The 18,501-nt window shown below is 43.6% G+C and overlaps 1 protein-coding gene across 1 annotated transcript in view; it reads right to left on the bottom strand.

The window, feature by feature from the left end:
- Window positions 1-7,133: 7,133 nt before the first annotated feature.
- Window positions 7,134-18,501, bottom strand: part of SLC6A5 (solute carrier family 6 member 5) — a 62,082-nt gene continuing 50,714 nt past the window's right edge. The window contains exons 17-19 of the mRNA XM_049891419.1: window positions 14,648-14,748; window positions 9,708-9,875; window positions 7,134-7,385 (exon numbers count right to left, since the gene is read on the bottom strand). Of these exons, the coding sequence (XP_049747376.1) occupies window positions 7,230-7,385; window positions 9,708-9,875; window positions 14,648-14,748 (425 nt within the window). The 3' untranslated portion in view covers window positions 7,134-7,229. The remainder of the gene's footprint in view (window positions 7,386-9,707; window positions 9,876-14,647; window positions 14,749-18,501) is intronic.

Raw genomic sequence — 18,501 nt, 5'->3', positions numbered from 1 at the left:
GACTCTTTTTTATACAGTAGGATGGTGCCGAGAAGTAAATCCAATTTTGTTAAAGTTGAACCATTTTAAAGGCACTAAGGTAGATTTCTGTTGTAAAGTGCTCATATGGTGAATCTTTTAAACAGTGACTACTCATCCCACGGCTGTGCTTTGAAAATTCAGTTCCCACGAAACAGACGGCTATAGAGGACAGTTGTATATGAGATACGCTGGAATAAATAACCTTAGAGGTCTCATACAACTGTGAGATTCTGAATCTCTGGTTCCAGGAGAGACATCCAGGGAGAAGAGAAAGGAAGTATGAACTAAGTCAGAAAAAAATCAAAGGGAGTAAGCTGGATAAGAAAATAGCAGGGAAGTTCAGGGGGAGGAACAGTTGCCTAGCAGGTAAAGGTGAGAAGATGATAGATGGGATGGAGAAAGCCAGGATAGTTACCAGAACAGACACCAGGTTAGCTCCTTTCAGCTAGATCCTTGTACCACTTCTTTTTAACAAACCAAAGTAGATTGGCCCTGCTTTCCCACATTTTGTCCTTGTCCCCATTAAAAACCCACTACCACTGAGTCGATTCTGATTCCTAGTGACCCTATAGGACAGAGTAGAACTGCCCTATAGGGTTTCCAAGGAGCGGCTAGTGGATTTGAACTGCTGACCTTTTGGTTAGCAGCCGAGCTCTTAACCACTGTGGGAAGACTATTTAAAAGGGTTACAAAAACACAACAGAGCATTTCCAAGTGAAATTCCATGGTATCTTAGATTTATGTTAAAACAGTCCAAATAAACAAAGTTTGGAGATTATAAAAGGGGTAGGTAAAGTAAGCTGGGACATTAGTTGATAACTGTTGAAGCTGAGTGATACGTAGATGGAGTTCATTACTCTATTCTACTTTTTTATGTATGCTTGAGGATTTTCAAAATAAAAAGTTAAAAAAAAAAGACAACTGATTTTCAAAATAAAGTTTACAAAAATGCAACTGAGCAAAGGAATCTCAGGAAGGTAATCAAGGTGATGAGCCAACTCCAAGCTTTGATACCACAGAATGGTCTCGTCCCCTTTCGAGAGCACCATTGTTGGGAATACAAGAAGTTACGCTGACTTTGGTATTTGCCGCTCTGGTACCTGCTGATGTGCAGTGCTGTGGCCAATCCTGATTGAGTGCATAAATCTCATTACCATACACCCTTTCCAGGCTGAAGCTTGACCCAGCGTGGACGTGTGTGCTTTTGGCATGTGGATTTCATCATCACCTTTGAGGATGTTTCTTTTCCCACTGGGAATGACCCTGATCATCCTATTGCCTTCCAACACTGAAGCCGAAGATGGAGGCAGACTCACACTGAGTGTATCAGTTCGAGTAGGACAGAATCAAGCTTCTGGGTTGAAATGACCACACAGGAGAGACCAGAGACAGTCTCTACACATAACGGAGTTATTCTCAGAGTTCCATTTCTGAGCAGGGAACGTGGTGCCTCCACCCACTTAAAAGGGGAGGAATGGCACTTTGTATGTTTGTTTGTTTTATATGGGTAGTTTTTCTACTAGGCTCTGAGCTTCTTTTGAGATCTGGGACTGTTTTATTCAGTTTTGCCCAGCACCGCCACCCATCTCTCAGTTTATTGGGCTTGCTATGATCCTGGAAGCTATGCCACCCGGACTTCAAATACCAGTAGGGACACCCATGGTGAACAGGTTCAGTGGTGCTTCCAGACTAAGACAGACTAGGAACAAAAGTCTGGCAAGCTCCTTCAGAAAGTTAGCCAATGATAACCCTAGGGATCACAACACAACAGAATGTTGTCTGAGATAGTGCTGGAAGATGAGCCCCCCTAGGTTGGAAGGCACTTAAAATACACAGTAGCCACAATTTGGACTCAAGCATACCAACGATCATGAAGATGGCACAGGACTGGGCAACATTTCATTCTGTTGTACATGGGGTCACCAGGAGTCAGAGCTGACTCAGTATCAACTAACAACAACTCAGGGCCTGCACAATGCAAGAGCTACATAAATGTTTGGTGAATTGATATGAAGTTGAAGACTGGCAAAGTGAATATTAACACACATCCAAGGATCTAAATTGCTGAGTTCATATTCTCGTTCCTTTTCTCTCCCTCTCTCTCATCACCCAATGAAGAGTAATTAATAATTCAGCAAACAGTAGTGTATTCTAATAGGTAAGACTATAACAACTTAATTGATATTTGTTTCTGCAGCAGCACAATATCTCATTTTCCCAGGAGGGCAGTTTGCCATTGCTGTTCCAGCTTTCTAACAATAAAATGGTTCAATCCTGTGGACACCTGCGGCCATTTGTTCAGAGAGAGAGATGGCAGGTAGTGGGCCTGTGCCAGACACAATACCGTAGTCATCATGTTTTAAACACTGACATTTATTTAGGGTTTTGTGAAATCATACATTATTAAGATAAATTCTAATTTATATCAGTATATGATAGGCAAATATATAATACAATAAATTGCATTTGTACACACAAATACAAAATTTGAGGTAGGGCCTCAAGAATAATGGTTTCTTAAATGAATAATGCACAATATATAATACGTTCTCTATAAGATACATATGACGCATCGTTTGTAACATAGTATATTTTCTTTATGTATAGTTAATGAAAAAATATAAGGACCTGATTAGGGAGCATATCTTTATTCAGAGGCAACAGTACCCACATAAGATGCTTGCATTCATGACATTAGCCGAGTATACAATTTAAGAATTAACCTATTCCACCATAGGTCCATAGTAAAGTGCAAAAAAAGAGAAAAAACAAAAGTGACAAAACAAAAAAACAACATTTCCGAGTCCATTACAAAGCACCATCCTAACAATAGAATACACCTATAAGGCAAATGGTTACCTGAAGATGTATTGAATCCACGGCAAATCAAACCACTGCTTGGGTTTTGGAGGTGATGAACATCAAATCTGAAAAACACTTTCTCTTTGGCTGCAGGTTGCTCAGAGGTGACCCGAGCAGAGACCACATTTCAAAAATACTTGGCCTTTCTGGACAGTTGAAGCAAAACCTGGGAAACGCAGGAAGCTTTTGCTTTCACAGATCCTGGGGTGGCCATTTCGTGGAGAAGTAAGTATCAAAACTAAATCTCTCAAACCTTTACCCTCAGCCTGGAAATTTCTTGCATGATACCCCAGTGCAAAACAGGGAAAATGCTCATTGGCTGGCCTTGGTCCTTTGTCCCTGCAAGACATCATGCCAGGCAGGGTACCCTCACTCAAGTCATCTACCTCAAAGACCCATGTCGCAAACTCAAATCCAGATGCCATAGCAGCAGTATGATCTTGCCATCATGCATTCAATGAGCAAACAGTTGTGCAAGTCTCTGGGAAGAGGACAATGACCGATAGTCAAAGGAACAAAGAGGAAAGAAAACTCTTAATTTTCGGCATGGCAAAGCCATGCTGCCAGGTGAAGACAGGCAGGAAGCACTGAGGCACGCGTAGATAACAGAATAGGAACATCACTACAGGAAAACTCAACTCCGATGAAACATTGGCATAAAGACAACCCAAGTCTTATCCATTTAAAGGTGGCTCTGTTAAACTCCTCTTTTTAAAGTGCTGCTGTTCCTCCCGGAAATACAAGTTGATGACATTGCTTCCATATTAAAAACATGGAAATTTCAAAGAAATTGGGGTCATCTGAGATTGTGCACTGACCACAGATTTCATGCAATAAATAAGAAGAAAAAAGAAAAAGACCACAATTTGACACATTTGTATAGGATAAACACCACCTTAAAGAGATTAACAATTAGTAATTCGCATGACAAACATTTATAAGAAGCCACAACACCAAAAGTTAATAAATATACATTTTTTTTTCTCCTTTAAGGATATTACAGGGTTACTGTTTTTGACATATGGCTTTTTTTCTTTCTTTCTTTTTCTCTGACTGGGTTTCTGGCATTCGTTCGTGTTACTGAAATCACCGCACAAGTGGAAAATGCTCCGTTCTTCCGCAAGATGAACCAATGAGTCTTTCCTCTGCCACTCGGGGTTTTGTTCTTTTTTTTTTTTCCTCCTTAGTTTGAATGGAAACTCTCAGGTGGCAGTTTATGACAATACTGCTCGTTTTATTTTTACTCATTCATTTTTCTTCCGCCAATTGACTACGTGTTTTAATAGCAAAGAAACATCCATTTGGTTGTGTGCATCTGAGCTCTTAGCATTCCAGCCGGGTCCACGGGAGGTGCAGCAGAGTGGACGAGCAAAGACCCAGCGCAGCCCTGCCAGGGACACCTCCACATTGGACGTGACTCTAGACATGGAGAAACTAAGGTAACAGTTTCTGGTAAGTTCAGAACTTTCACCTGAGCGTGTCCCTTTTAGCAACTTTTACCTAATACTTGGCAACTATAGGGAAAAAGGAGAAAACAATAACAAGAAGAAGACCAGCCACTCAGTGAGCAGTACTGGGTCTTCACTGGACAAATCCTAATTAACAGAAATGTTGCTGCTGCCAGCCGCAAAACAGACTAGCTAGCGAAGAGGGCTCCATCCCCACCATTAAATAAACTTTCAGTTTCTACAAAACAAACCCGGCAGCATCCGTGGATTTGTTTTTGTTTTTTCCTTCTTTTAATCACAACAGCAATAATCAGCGGAAGCTGGGTTGGTGTCCAGCATCAGACTCAAGTTTTAGCCAAGAGGCGAGACAGGAAAGCCAGAAACCATTCATCCTGACACAAACATAGCAGTCCCATGAGAGAATGCTAATTGATTTAAGCTCTTTTCTTCAAACTTCAAACCAGAAAGGCTACAGAAAATGTCCAGGCCTAAAGCATTCCTCCCCGCCTCTCACGCCCCACCAGATATCAGTTGGAGAGGCTAAGTTTTGGTGCCACTATGTGACATCTGCTACAGACATGGGGGCTTCTCGTCAATATGGCTCTCTTGCGGAAATCAGTGTCAATGGCAGACAAGTCACTATAGGAGACACTGGGGCAGGTGAGGCCACAGCTCAGCTTCCCAAAGCTAAGTCTCTCAGGGCAGCTCAGGGTTCAGACTCTGTGACAGACAGCAAATTCTAGCTTCGGGAGACAGACAGGAAGTAAGAACAAGGAGGAGGAAGTACAGACATACACCACAGACAAAAGACATGAAAACCTAAAATTTAAAACCCATCTTTGTTTCCCTTTCTAAAACTTTTCACAGACTGCTCTTGAAAATTGGAAGTTCATGTCAGTGTTGGCAAATGACAGCCATATTTCCCTAGAAAAGGAAGAACTCAGTAAAATGAGTTGAGACTTTTTTTTTTAACAAATGAAGTCATTTCTTAAAAAAATGTTTACATTAAGGTCTATCGTTAGGGGTCGTTGTTGCTGAACAGGATAAAAATATCACATCAATAGACAAGATCTGAACTGAGAATGTTGCCTGAGACCCTGTAATATGAAGACAAATAAATAAAAAAAGATTGACATGGTCTCCCCTAAAGGAAAGAATTTTAGGTTTAGATATTATTACCGTAAGGAAAAAAAAAAAAAAAAAAAACACCTCAGACTACACTATTCTAAACTCACTGTCTCTACAGTGGTTCATAAGGTATTAATAAGGACAGAAAATACCACTACAAGTATACACTACGTGAACACAGAGCACGTTTTTAAATTTTCATATATGCATGTTCAGGATACAAGAAAATAATAAAGGTTACAGCTTAGCCAATCTCCACAGACATGGAGATTCGTTCTCATTAGAGTGCAGTTACAATGAGTACTGCGAATAGGGAATTCTTTTAAAATTGAATTGGTTAAATATAGTCTTAAAAGCTATAGTCTTAATTGGCTCACTGGCTACTTACCTAAGCAGTTTTATCAGAAATTTCTGTAAATACAATGACCTAAAATGGACTACCAGAGCAGTGACTATTATGGCTGCTTTTTATTAAACTCTCCATTTCTTTGATTTCTCTATGACCACAGCTGGCATTTACTGTAAATGAAAAAATTAAGAGTAAAAATTGAGAAGTTATCTGTCTTTTAAGAGTTTGTGTCCTATATATATGATATATAGACAGAACCAGAGTAAATCTTGTTTTCCCAAAGGTTGAAAGACAAGGAATTTACAGCTTACAGAAAGACATTTACAAGAGAAGAAAGATGGGATCATGACATTGAACCACAGTGCCAAATGCCATGTACAAATGAGAATGGAGCTCTACTGTGAACACATAAAATTAGGCACAATTATACAATGGCTTCTTGTGTAGAGGTGGGGGAAACGATCAAAAGAACTCACAAGTGTGATTATTCATAAAAAGGAAAGAAAAGATGACGAGTGGAGGAAGAGAAGCAACTCTTCACTCAGACTTGCAGAGTGCAGAGAGGGAAGCATCTGAGTCCTTGGTGCACTTGAGACAGCTGGTCCAAATGAAGAATAGATCTCCAGTTGTGAATGTAACTACTCCAACAGTGTCCACATCTATTGGCCTTGTCTTCCATCTAAAACATTTTCTAACCATAGCCGACCTTCTAAATATTCCCTGTCCTGAATGCTTTGAGTCTCAATGAGGCCATTATATTGCTCAGTCTAACTCTACAAGGCTGACAAATCCAAATTAATGGTTTTATAATTCTGCTATTCTATATACATGCCTTGGAGTCTCTGGGTGGTGCCAACCATTAACAATGCTCAACTGCCAACTGAAAGGTTGAAAGTTCAAGTTCACCCAGAAGTGCCTTAGAAGAAAGCCTGGTGATCTACTTCCAAAAAATCAGCCACTGAAAACCCTATAGGGCACACATGAGGTCACCATGAGTTGGAGTCAACTCAGTGGCAACGGTTGGTTGATACATGTCCTACCAGCACCACCCAATGACAACACACAGTGGCTATTTCTCTGCTGACCAAACCACAAACCACCCATACCTATGTGTGACTTCACAGCAAAGGCCTCACCTAGTTGATGCGCCCTTGCCATAGAAAGTACGTGCTCAGGGGACCAACCCGACAAGAAACTGACATCACAGAGACAGGAACACAGCACTTCAAGTGGTCTGTCTAGCTCTTCACTACAACATGAGGTACCATGTCCTAGGTTTCTATGTAACCTCTCTCATGCACAGATGTGAACCAAAATGTGGGAATAAAGAAGAGGAAAAATGGGAGGGAAGCTGGAAAACATGTTAGGAGGAGGCAGATAGGAAAACCAGGATCAAGTCTGGACCGTCCCACGCCATCAGACTAGCATTGGGTGCCCAGTTCCAAATCCCTCACTGGCAGTTTGAGTCCCAGGGAAGAGGTTCCCAAGGGGTCAATCATGTTCTTGTAACGCTCCCCACGGTGTTGCGCTAAGAATGGGCCCCAATCAGGCTGCGGCGAGCACACCAACTTCAGCCTCTGCAAAGAAGCCAAAGACACACAGGGTTACAGAAGTCGTGTACCTTCCCCATCCTCCCGAGATCCACCCATCCCCAAACTGCTTACCACCGCATTTGCTAGAGTCCCTGCTTGAGCCAAGAGGTCCCCCACCAAGAGAAGCACTTAATGATAAGCCCCATTAATTAACTAGGCCAGGGACGTTAAATAGAAGACTTAGTTTGCTTCATTTGAAATTATTTACAACACCCTGCCAGCAATATTACAATGTACCGCTGCTCAGTGTTTGCCCTGCACAAAATTAATCGAGATTAAAGGGCCCAGATTTTAATGATACATTTTTTTTTTTTCCCTCTGAATGAAGAGAATCTGCAAGCTTCTCCCTCAGTTGCCAAACACAGTCTGCATAGGACACGCACTCAATTACTTTTGTTCTGTAGTCTCAACAGTGGGTTGCTATGTCCAAATAATTGGATTTTGTTTAGCGTATTTCCCAAAAGTATATGTGACTGAAAAAAAAAAAACCCCAACCCCAAAGATACACTGCCAAGAGGGAACAAAGATTTTAATTATCTGTTAACAAAAATACACACTTCTGACTTGGTTCAGCAGTGTGAGTTCTCGCAGGCAAGCTAAAAATAATGGGAATGTCTCTAATCCTTCAACTGAACTTTTTATGGAAAATAGAACTTGACTGGAATGTTTTATAGAAAAAGGAAAGAAACCATATCTCTTGACTGGAATGTTTTATAGAAAAAGGAAAGAAACTATGTAAGAGGGAACAATTACATGTTTATCACCTATTAAGGTGAAGCTGGTTCTTATAGCTGTTAGTTTAATCTCCCCTTAATCATCAGCTTGCAACCTTTGTGTCCCAGATCAACCATAATAAATTTATAGAGCACACTCATCACTTTCGAGAATTCCAGCCTAAGACCAAAGTAGCAGAGGCTAAACCAGCTCCTGTTTAGAGGGAGCGAACAAGATTTCTGGGTCAGCAGGTAGGGAGGTTCATTTGGGTACAAGTGAGCCATCTCTGGGGGTCAGTAGGGCCATGGTAATTTACCTCAGTGGGTATAGCAATAGAATTTCTGAGACCAAAAACTGGAATACAGCCTTGGGAAGGGGGTTCCTTGGTCTCTTTTTCACCAACTCTGTCTCCATCTTTAGCCCGATGGAAACACAAGCTCCCTCCACTTCGTGTGGGCCTTTGTGTTATGCCTTTACTCACCTGCCTTATTCTCATCCCCTTCTCCCCTACAAGCCTCAGCAGGTTGCTTCGAGGTCGTCTTCCTTTTCTCATATGGCTGACCAAGAGGAAGGCCCTAGAGCTGTTCTCTGCCTTCTACAGGCAGTTCTTTCTTTACCTTGGTCAAACCCATGCTTGTCAAACCGCAGCAAGCATCAGTATCACCTGGAGTGTTGAGTTGGCTTGTTAAACTACAAACTCCAGGGGAAGCTGAATTCCACTTTCCCATGATTCTGGTTCCGTGGGTCCAGGCCAGAGCCCAAGATTTGCATTTCTAACAAGCTCCCAGGGGACGCTGATGCTGCTGGGCCCTGGACCAAACTGAGTAACACTGGTCTAGCCCATAATGCCAGACCCCTGGATCTCCAAGAGGAGGCTAAGCTGACTAATCCTAGTCCATCTGAGCAATTTACTGCTCATCAATAACGAAAGCCTGATCACATTTTACTGTTGGCTCAACAAGTGGCAGTACCCTTCCCGTCCCCTCTGGAGTGACGGTGGGGATTTCTCGCATTAGAAATGAGAAAGAGACCAGCAAGGGATTGATTGACAAAGCTAAGTCTCACCTTGCCCTGGCCATCTCATTACATTCTATGGGAAGGCAACATTCTAATTGGTTTAGATCCCTCAGCCATCACTCAAGATACAACAGGAAGGGGAAGTGATTTTAAATGTAACTGCAATCCCAGAAAGGAATTTGTGATGGAGGAGGCTCAGATGGAGAGTCCCAATCAGGAAAAGGGGAATCTGATACATTAAAAACAGACATTGGGATTTAAACTGTGGATGAGGGAGAGAAGGGGAAACTCCAGGGAAAGAGGAGACACCCCGATCATTTATTCCTCAGCTTTCACCACACTGAGGAATGGCATAATAACAGCTCGCCCGAGGATCGAGGATCAGCTGAGCCCCTCCATTACAGGAATAATACATAATAAAAATGGGCTTAATAGAAACGGTGGTGACTGTAATCACTGAATCACCAAGTTCCCCTCTTGAATAAGTTTCCTGAATCTTCTGTGTTTTAACGCACAGAGCTTCCAGGGGCTCTCCCTTGGGAGGGGGTGGCAAGGGAAAGGAGCTGACAGAATTACCTCAATAAATCTGCCAGGGGCCAGATACATTTTTATCACAAACATAACTGGGATCCAGATAACGGAACAGGCGAGCATTAGCCATCCAAGTACCATGGACCAGTTGGGGTAGCGGTAAGAGCCATAGGTCATTGGCTCCCACTGGTAAAAGCTGAAGCAGAGGATGAACTGGGAAGAAAAGAGAAACACACCAGTTAGAACAGTGATGCAAATGGTTCATTCATTCAGCAGGTGTGTATTGGGCCCCTGCTATGAGTTTAATTATTTCATTTTAAACCCGTAACAACCCTGAAAAGAAGATATCTCCAGTCCCATTTTCCAGATGAAGAAACTGAAACTCGAAGAAGCGAGGCTCACACACACGCAAAACTGAATCAGTTGCCGTCGAGTTGATTACGACTCTTGACAGCCCCGTGAGTGTCAGGGTAGAACTCTGCTCCACAGGGTTTTCATGACTGTGACATTTCAGAGGCAGATTGCCAGGCCTTTCTTATGAGGCACTTCTGAGTGGTTCAAACTACCAACTTTTCAGTTAGTAGCTGAGGATTTAACTGTTTGCACTATCCAGAGACACCTGAAGATCATAGACTTAGTCAATTATTGGCCCTGCACTTGCCACCCCAGGGGAACTGAACAATAAGTATGGGTGTATATAGAGTCGACAGCCTGAGAAGACAAGTTTAAGGGGTATTTATTCACCAAGGTGACTAACGAGTCGGGGGGGGATGCTAGGTGTTTTTTTGAGGAAGGGGTCTGATGTGTACTTTCTGTAATGGATAATCAAGTTTGCAAGAAAGAAACCCATCAAGTTTATGTGTTTAAATTTTTTTTTAATGAATTGAATCTCCTTTTCTTTTCCCTTGAATGGAAAATGGCCCACATCCAGGAGTTGCCTCTAAAGCTGGCTAAGTAAGACCCAGAGGTCCCCAAGCAGTGCCAGAGCCTGAAGCACGACCCTGTAATAAGCCGTGGGGCTGACACAGTCATGCACTGCCCCCTCTCCACTGACTCCAGGTGAACAAGCATCATCACCAAATGGTGGGCCGAGAGCCCAGAGACCGGCAGGCTAACCTGGACTCTGCCACTAATGAGCCAGGGGACCGTTATGTCTCAGACTTCTCTGCTATAAAATGGATGTATTTCTCACTGCATATACAGCAAGGGGTTTTCTGGGAACAAAAGCCTGGTATTTACTGGAAAGTCATCCCTCAGCTTTAAGGGAGGTCGTGATTTATTTTCTGACCGTTGTCTCCGATCACTGTGCTCTCTGGCTGGCGGCAGCAGTGAGAATCCCTCTGAAAACTTGCTTCCTGAAGAGAACAAGGGGAACACGTGTACTGAAACCAGTTGAAAAGCCTTTGAGTCAACTCAGACTCATGGTGATGTCATGTGTCAGAATAGAACTGTGCTCCGTAGGGTTTTCATGGCTAATTTTTCTCCCAAGTAAATTGTCAGGCCTTTCTTTTGAGGCACCTCTGGGTGCACACCAGACTCCGACCTTTCAGTTAGCAGCCAGGTACATTAACTATTTGTACCACCCGGGGACTCCAGACTGAAACCAGAGGCACCCAAGAGGCTGAACAGGGACTCGAACTGCTCTCATCAAGCCTTTGGAGGGTATTTCCCTGAGAAAATTGTGCGGTTCCTTGTATTCATCCTGCCCACAGCAGCAGCAGCCTAGAACAACTTAACTTCATAAGTCCTTTCCCCACTTTCATCCTACCTGAAGCAGTAAAATAATAGCCCAAAAATGATCGGAGGGAATTATGTCAGGAAAGACAATACATGGAAGTGTTTCGGAGCAGCGTGAAGCACTATACAAACGTTAAGTCATCTCTATTATCACTGCAAAGCCCAGGCTGCTGGGGTGAGTGATTATTTCAATGCAACAATAATTCAATAGATTGATCCTAAGCAGCACAAGCCTGAAGACAACTATTGAAAAACAACGCTCCTCCAGGAAGAGACGTCTACTCTAGGCCTCTTTTTACACATTTACCCCAAGAGTTATAAGCTTTATTAACTAGCCTATTGACAGCGTGGCCTAATGTAATTATGGTAAGTTGCTCCATTTCGTTTGCTATATAAATAGAATCTGCTTATGTTTGTGCATAATTCAGTAACGTGATCTGACTGTATATACAATAATTGCATGGAAAATATTTATAGCTCTATAAATTCCCAAAGGGACATATAAACATGATCAATTTTACTTCAGGGGCTTTAAGGGAACTTAAACCATAATCTCAGCCCATACCAGCACACCACAAATATCCATTTTACAAAAGTGCAATTGGCAAAAGGTAAGTGTTGGATTTGGTCCTTTCACACCCATTTGCAGTTGCACAAAGCCACATCAAACTAATCTGTAAAGGCTTGTTCTTCTCCATAAACTTCCTACTGACAAATCAGCTTTGATAAAACTCTTACCCTTGGATGGGCCTGGCCATGAAGAATGATCATGGAGGCCCTGAGTCAGGTTCACCCTGGCCTTTTGTCCATGGCCCTGGACAGAGACTCAACAGTTGACAGTGATGATGAAGCTGACCACTTCTCATTGTCCCTAGCTTCCAAACAAGAGAGCAGGGGCATCTGGCTCAGGAAATTTCCTGTGACTTCTCCACAGATTTCTGATGTGAGTTTCATAGTGGAAATCAAGTAAAGCACAGCATAGTTAAGTAACTTTCTCAAAAAAACACAGTTAAGTCCTTAGAATTTTATTCTCGGACATTCTGCCCGAGAAGCAGCTTCCCATAAAAACCCACTGCCATCGAGTTGATTCCAACTCATGGCTCCATAGGGTTTCCAAGGCTGTAATCTTTATGGAAGCAGACTGCCACATCTTTCTCCCGCAGAGCGCTGGTGGGTTTGAACCACCAACCTTTTGGTTAGCAGTCTAGCCTAACCACTGGGCCACCAGAAATTAGGACTATTTTAATCCAAGACTGACAAAATTCCACTTGGAGATGAAATCACCGGGGGTTTTAGAAATGTATTAGACCATGGGCTTACAGCCTAGACAGCCCTGGATTCAATTCTTTGATCTGCCACCTGCAAGCTTTGTGACCTTGGGCAAGTTCCTTAACTTCTCCATCTATAAAGTGGGGAGCCCTACCAGCTAGAAGGCAGGTGGTCAAGCTTTAGAGACAATGTAAAGTACCTGGCTCCTAATCAGCCTCAACAAACAGTAGTGTTGATTATTATTATGTGGTATGTTTTTGCAGAATGTAATAAAATTCTCTGAAGCTTAATGTCTCCTAGGATAGGAGGAAAAGGAAGGCAGAATCTAGAACAGATTCTGGCTTTGATGGTAGCCAAGAATAAATAACATGTGGTAGTCCCTGAGTGGTATAAATGGTTAACGTGCTCAGCTGCTAACCCAAAGGTTGCAAGTTCAAGTCCACCCAGAGGTGCCTCAGAAGAAAAGCCTGGTGATCTACCCCTGAAAAATCAGTCATTGAAAACCCTACGGAGCACAGTTCTACTCTGACACACACGGAGTCACCCTGAATCGGAATCCACTCTATGACAACTTGGTATTTGATTCTGATTTTTTTTTTTCCTGGTGGCGACTCGGGCAAATGGCAAAGCTCAGCTGAGATGGGAAACACCAGAGGTGGGAGCGTCTCCGTCAATCAGGTGCTCACAAATTTTTGTTCTCACCAGTTAGGTAAACCTGAGTTCTTCACGCACACACTCAGTCCTGAATTCGGGAGACTAAAACCCTATCTTAATCCTTTTCAATTCTCATGCACCAAAATTGGTGGGCTTTTCAAACAAATTATAGCCTCTAAAATGGGGTACAGGTGTTGGCCTGAGTACAACGTTGGCCACACCAGTGTAGAGAAAGATAAACGCTGAATGGTTTTTCTGTAGAACCTTCTTACTTTTCAGAAAGAAATTGAGGTGCTTTTGCTAAAACTCACTTCTGTGACAGTAAAAGAAAGTATTTATTTTCTTTATAATTTTACTCTCATCCTGTCCGGTTTTCCTTTAGAAAAGCTGCCACTTTCCTCAGAGTGAAGCAAGGATCTTAATCTGGTTTCTAGTGCCACCTACTGGCTGTAAGAGGCAATACAGTCAACTTCCTGCAGCCTTACGGAGATCATGCCCCAACCTGCCAGGAAGGAGGAGGGGGAAAGGCAAGGTCTCCATCAATCAATGACTGTGGTTGGGGATGGAGCGGGACAAGGCTGACAGTCTATGGCACATTAAAGGAGGTGACAGGATGTGAATGTAAGTCCTTGTGCTGATTTACTGACACATGAAGGGCTCTGATCTTTAAGAAGAGGAATGTCAAATGATCTCAAATGTCACCATCACACTTTGAGGATGACAAGATTGTCCTCAAAAGCAATAAAAATTAACACTAGAAATCTAATTAGTGCTATGTTAGCTGCAGAGTGGCTACATTTAGTAGTTAGGAGCATGAGTTCTAGAGCCAGACTGCCTAGGTTCAAATCCAGGCTGTGCTAATTACTGGGTGTATAATTCTAGGCAAGGTACATGACTAGACTTCAGTTTCCTCATCTGTAAAATGGATATAATTATAATGCCCACCTCACAGACCTGCCATGAGGGAGAAATGAGGCAATACATATAAAGCATGCACTTTGAACAGGGTCAGGAACATGGCTAACACGTGGTAAATGTTAGCTGTGATTGGCATCTGCTATCAGTCTATGAGGCAGCTAATAGAGTGGGAAATGTTCCCTAGGGGTGTCCCAAAGACCTGTGTGCGAGGCCCAGTTCTGCCCTTGCTAAGCACCTGAGGTGAGTCACTTCACCTCTCTGAACCTCAGTTTCCTCATTTCAAAGACAAGAATAATACCCATCCCATCAATTTCCCAGCCTCCTAACAGGCACCCACCTCGTTCAAACATAAAACATTATATGCACATGCAAAGTTCTGTTTGCACAATAAAGCATGCAATCCTCACGGTTAAAATGGTTGGGGTAACAAATGCCCAGCAGACTTTCCAGAAAATGTTTGGCTGGAATCCAATCATCATCTCTATATCTTCACAGAATCTTTGCAAGCCTGCAAATAGACAAGCAGAAACTGAGCTTGAGGTGCAATGGCAGGGGGTGAGGCAGGGTAGGAGGCAGGGGCTAGAGGCCCTCACTCAAACAGCACTGGCTAGGGATGGTCCTAGCCTGCTATGCAGGGAACCACCAGATAAATGACTCACTGCCAGGAAGATTAGGGAAAATTGAACATTTAAATGGATATTAAATACTCTCTGCAGTGAGGTTCAAAAATGTCATTCCATGGTGACATTAGAAAAGCTCAGTTCCAGTCCAGCCTGGGCATCGTAGCACTGCCACAGCCTGACATACTCACATGTGTGGCTGTTTTCTGAGGTGGCCTTAGGTGCTTAGCTACAACCCTGGCAAAACCAATTAAGATTGTGGTCAATAAGTGGAGTGTATTATGAAAGCCTTGGGATTTAAAGAAAAAGTCACTGTACATTGGTTTCTGTCCCCCACCCTCCCAAAGACACTGTTCCAGTGAGTCAACCTCTCTCTGCCCTATGTAGGATGGTAATGGCTGGCAAAAACCAACGTAACTTCCAAGTGGCCCTTGCCCACTTCACTGGAACTCAAAGTATTGCTGTCTTCTTGGTCACCAACCGACTAAAGTAAAATGCAGAAGAGATACTTTTTCTAATGGCCCTACATAACCATCATCCCTGTACACCCTTGTTTAAGGAGGTTTTTAAACCATTCCTTGGAAAGAGATGTCACTGAGGAATGTTTAGAATTGAGTGGTTTCTCGCATTCTTTCCTGGGATTGCCGGAGCATGGCTTTCTCAAACTGTGGGATCACAGAGCCTGAAAGGCCCCCGAGGTCAATTCCTTTGTGGTCAGAAGTTATGACCAGTGGTTTAGCAGTCTTGGCCTGAACACTCATCATTTCTTCATCCTCTGGGTCATTTATTGAGAAGTGGGCACCCTGCAGGTCAAGAGAGGCTGAAGTGTTCTTCAGGAAAAGTTCCCACTTCTCTGACACCTCCTTCCAATGAAAGTAATCCCTTGTGCATCCTCCTCAGGTCTTCTAGGCCTTGGCCACTTGCTCCTCTCAAATCTGGCTTTCAGCCTTCTTGGGTTTCTGGGTCCTTTGCCCTCAGCCCCAAGAGGAGCAGGTGAATTCAGCCATGGAGCACTCCTCTTCCGGGTTCACCTGTCATCTCTTCCCTTCTGCCATCTCCTCCCTGTGCACCACCTATGCCAGCTGCCTTCATGAGACCAGAGCCCTCACCAACACCTGCTGCAGTCCAGACTTCTCCTGTCCTTTTTCCTCAAGGCCTGCTCTCTGCTACACGGAGAAAGTTCAGATGTGATAAGTGAAGGCAATCTCCTGCTGAAGCAAAAAGCAGAGGCTGTAGTATTTCTTCCAGGGAACAGAAGAGTTAACCCCAGCTCCATAAAAAACTGGTCCTGATGATATTCTATATCTTGATCTGGGTGCTGGCTACATGAGAGTGAAAATACATTGAGTGGTATACTCAAGATGTGTGCTGTTTCTTATATGTATGTTATACTTCAATTTTAAAGTTTAATCCCCCCCCCCAAAAAAATCCACTCTAGTGACCACCTCTAAAATAATGGACCCAGAAACCTCTCCATGGGCCTCAGCTCCTAACATTTGCTTCTGCTCCATGCCAAGCCCAGACCCAGAACTTTAGCCAGTCCTTATGACCATTACTGATCTCCAGGCCCCCTGACAACAGCCACCACAGAGGACAGTCAAGTCTCGGACTTGTTATGGCATAGTCTGTACTGGGAACGGCGTCAGGAACTCACCAAAGGCAACTGTTCTCAACTCATTCTAAAACTTCTCGGGTTGCAGTTGAGCTTCCTGTTCTGCTTTAAGTTAAATCTGATTGTGGCGAACCACAAATGTAGTCATGTAGAAAGAGCACTGGACCAGGAGTTAGGATCCAAGAGTTGAAGCCCAGCTCTGCCTCTAACTCGATGGGTGACCTTAGGTAAAGGCATTCCCCTTCTCTGAGCCTTTGTTGGTTCACTAGGGGGACTGGGCCAGATAAGTTCTTAGGGCCCTTCTGAAGAGTTCAGTCCATGAACACGAGAGGCTCCAGGTTGCTTCCTCGTGTCCATAAACAAGAACTCCATGCTTCCAGCAGCTGACCTGACCATCTTTGGATATTTTTGTTTCCTTTAGTGTTATCAAAGACCTTCAGATGAGCAGCCTCAGGACACTGGGCCCTCTGGGCATAAATGAGTAGAGAGAAGCAAAGGAAAAGAAGAGCTGAGGCCCTCAAAAACAGAACCAAGACACTGAAAGCAGACCTCCAATCTTAGAGAGAGAAAAAAAAAAGATTCTAGAAATTTCTGTTATCAGAATCAATTCTGCTGCCCAGGCACTCTTCTCCACTCAAGAGATGGCGGCCCCAGATGGCTTGACTGGGGAAACTGAAGCTATAGCATTCAAGGTTAGACTTGAGGAAGACAGAGATAACCTCCTATGGAGAGGAAGGGTTACAGGAAAGTACTCACATTTCCCCAGAAGGGACAGAGAGCTAGACTCAGAGCTGTAGGAAGGGACAGATGATGCGTGCTCAGTTTTTAGCAACAGACAGCTTGATGCAGAGGAGTGGTCCTGGGACTGAGAATGAGAAGGCTTAGGTTCCAGGGCCAGCTTTGACCTTGGCAAGTCATTTCCCTCTCTGGGCCTCCCAACATGAGGTCTCTGGACTGGCTGGCCTCTGGGTCCTTTGATTATTTTTGCCTGTTCTGCCAACTTGTCACCTAGCCCTACAGATGCAGCCAGGGGCACCAGCTGGGAGTTGCCAGGCAACCATCTCCCTTCTTCCCCCTGCACATTCCCCAGTCAGACTCTCCAATCCTTCTATCATCTGCCCCATGCAGCCTCAGCCCTCACTGTACCCTGGCTCCCACCCAAACTCCCCAACTGAGTCCCTTACCCAGTCAATGGTGGTTTTCACTTTAGGCCTTGTTTATATGGCTTCACCTGCCTCCTCTGTCCTTCCCACTAATCCAAATCCTTCTTGCCTTCAAGGCCTAACTCATGATAAAGTAATTGTTTATGGAGCCTTGAGCATGTCCATAGAGACTTGCCTATTGCATGATCTTGAGCCTGGAAGGGGTAGAGAGCAAGTAGTCAGGCCCCAGAAGCGATCAGGGCAACAGCTACTCAAAAATGAGTGAAAATTAGCAGAAAAGCAGCCTTGTGGCTCATTGTGGCTACATATCTAGACTCAACAAAAGCATTTGGAGCTCAGAAATCCACCCGTAATGAACTTCACACAACCAAACAATATGGAATTGAGAAGCCAAGGACTTGCTTCAATCAACTGATGACTTTCTTTAGCCTGTGGAGCTTTGTGGCTTTTGCCTTTATAAGCCCCATCTTGCCCTTGGTGTGGATAGAGTCTTCATAGAGCCACTCTTCCCGCTGTGTAGCCAAGGCTGCCTTCCTGAGCATATAAACTGTGCAGGACACAGCAAAGTACTCAGCTCAGAAAAGGGCATCATACTTGCTTTAATGCTCTGCTGTCACGTCTTGAAATTCTTAATACTTTTTTAACAAGGGGCCTTTCATTTTCATCTTGCACTGGGTCCTGCAAATGATGAAGTTAGTCCTGTGTATGCACGTGCTGTTTTATAGACTGCTTTATGCCGTTGCTGTTGGTTGCCATCACGTTCTCTGTGACTCCTATTGGCCCCATGTACAACAGAACAAAACTTTGCCTGGTCCTGCACCATCTTCACAACCACTTGTATGCTTGAGTCCAATGTCGCAGCCTCT

This window comes from Elephas maximus, chromosome 7, assembly GCF_024166365.1.
Source record: "Elephas maximus indicus isolate mEleMax1 chromosome 7, mEleMax1 primary haplotype, whole genome shotgun sequence".
NCBI classification, from domain to species: domain Eukaryota; kingdom Metazoa; phylum Chordata; class Mammalia; order Proboscidea; family Elephantidae; genus Elephas; species Elephas maximus.
This window is presented reverse-complemented; position numbering and strand designations above follow the sequence as displayed.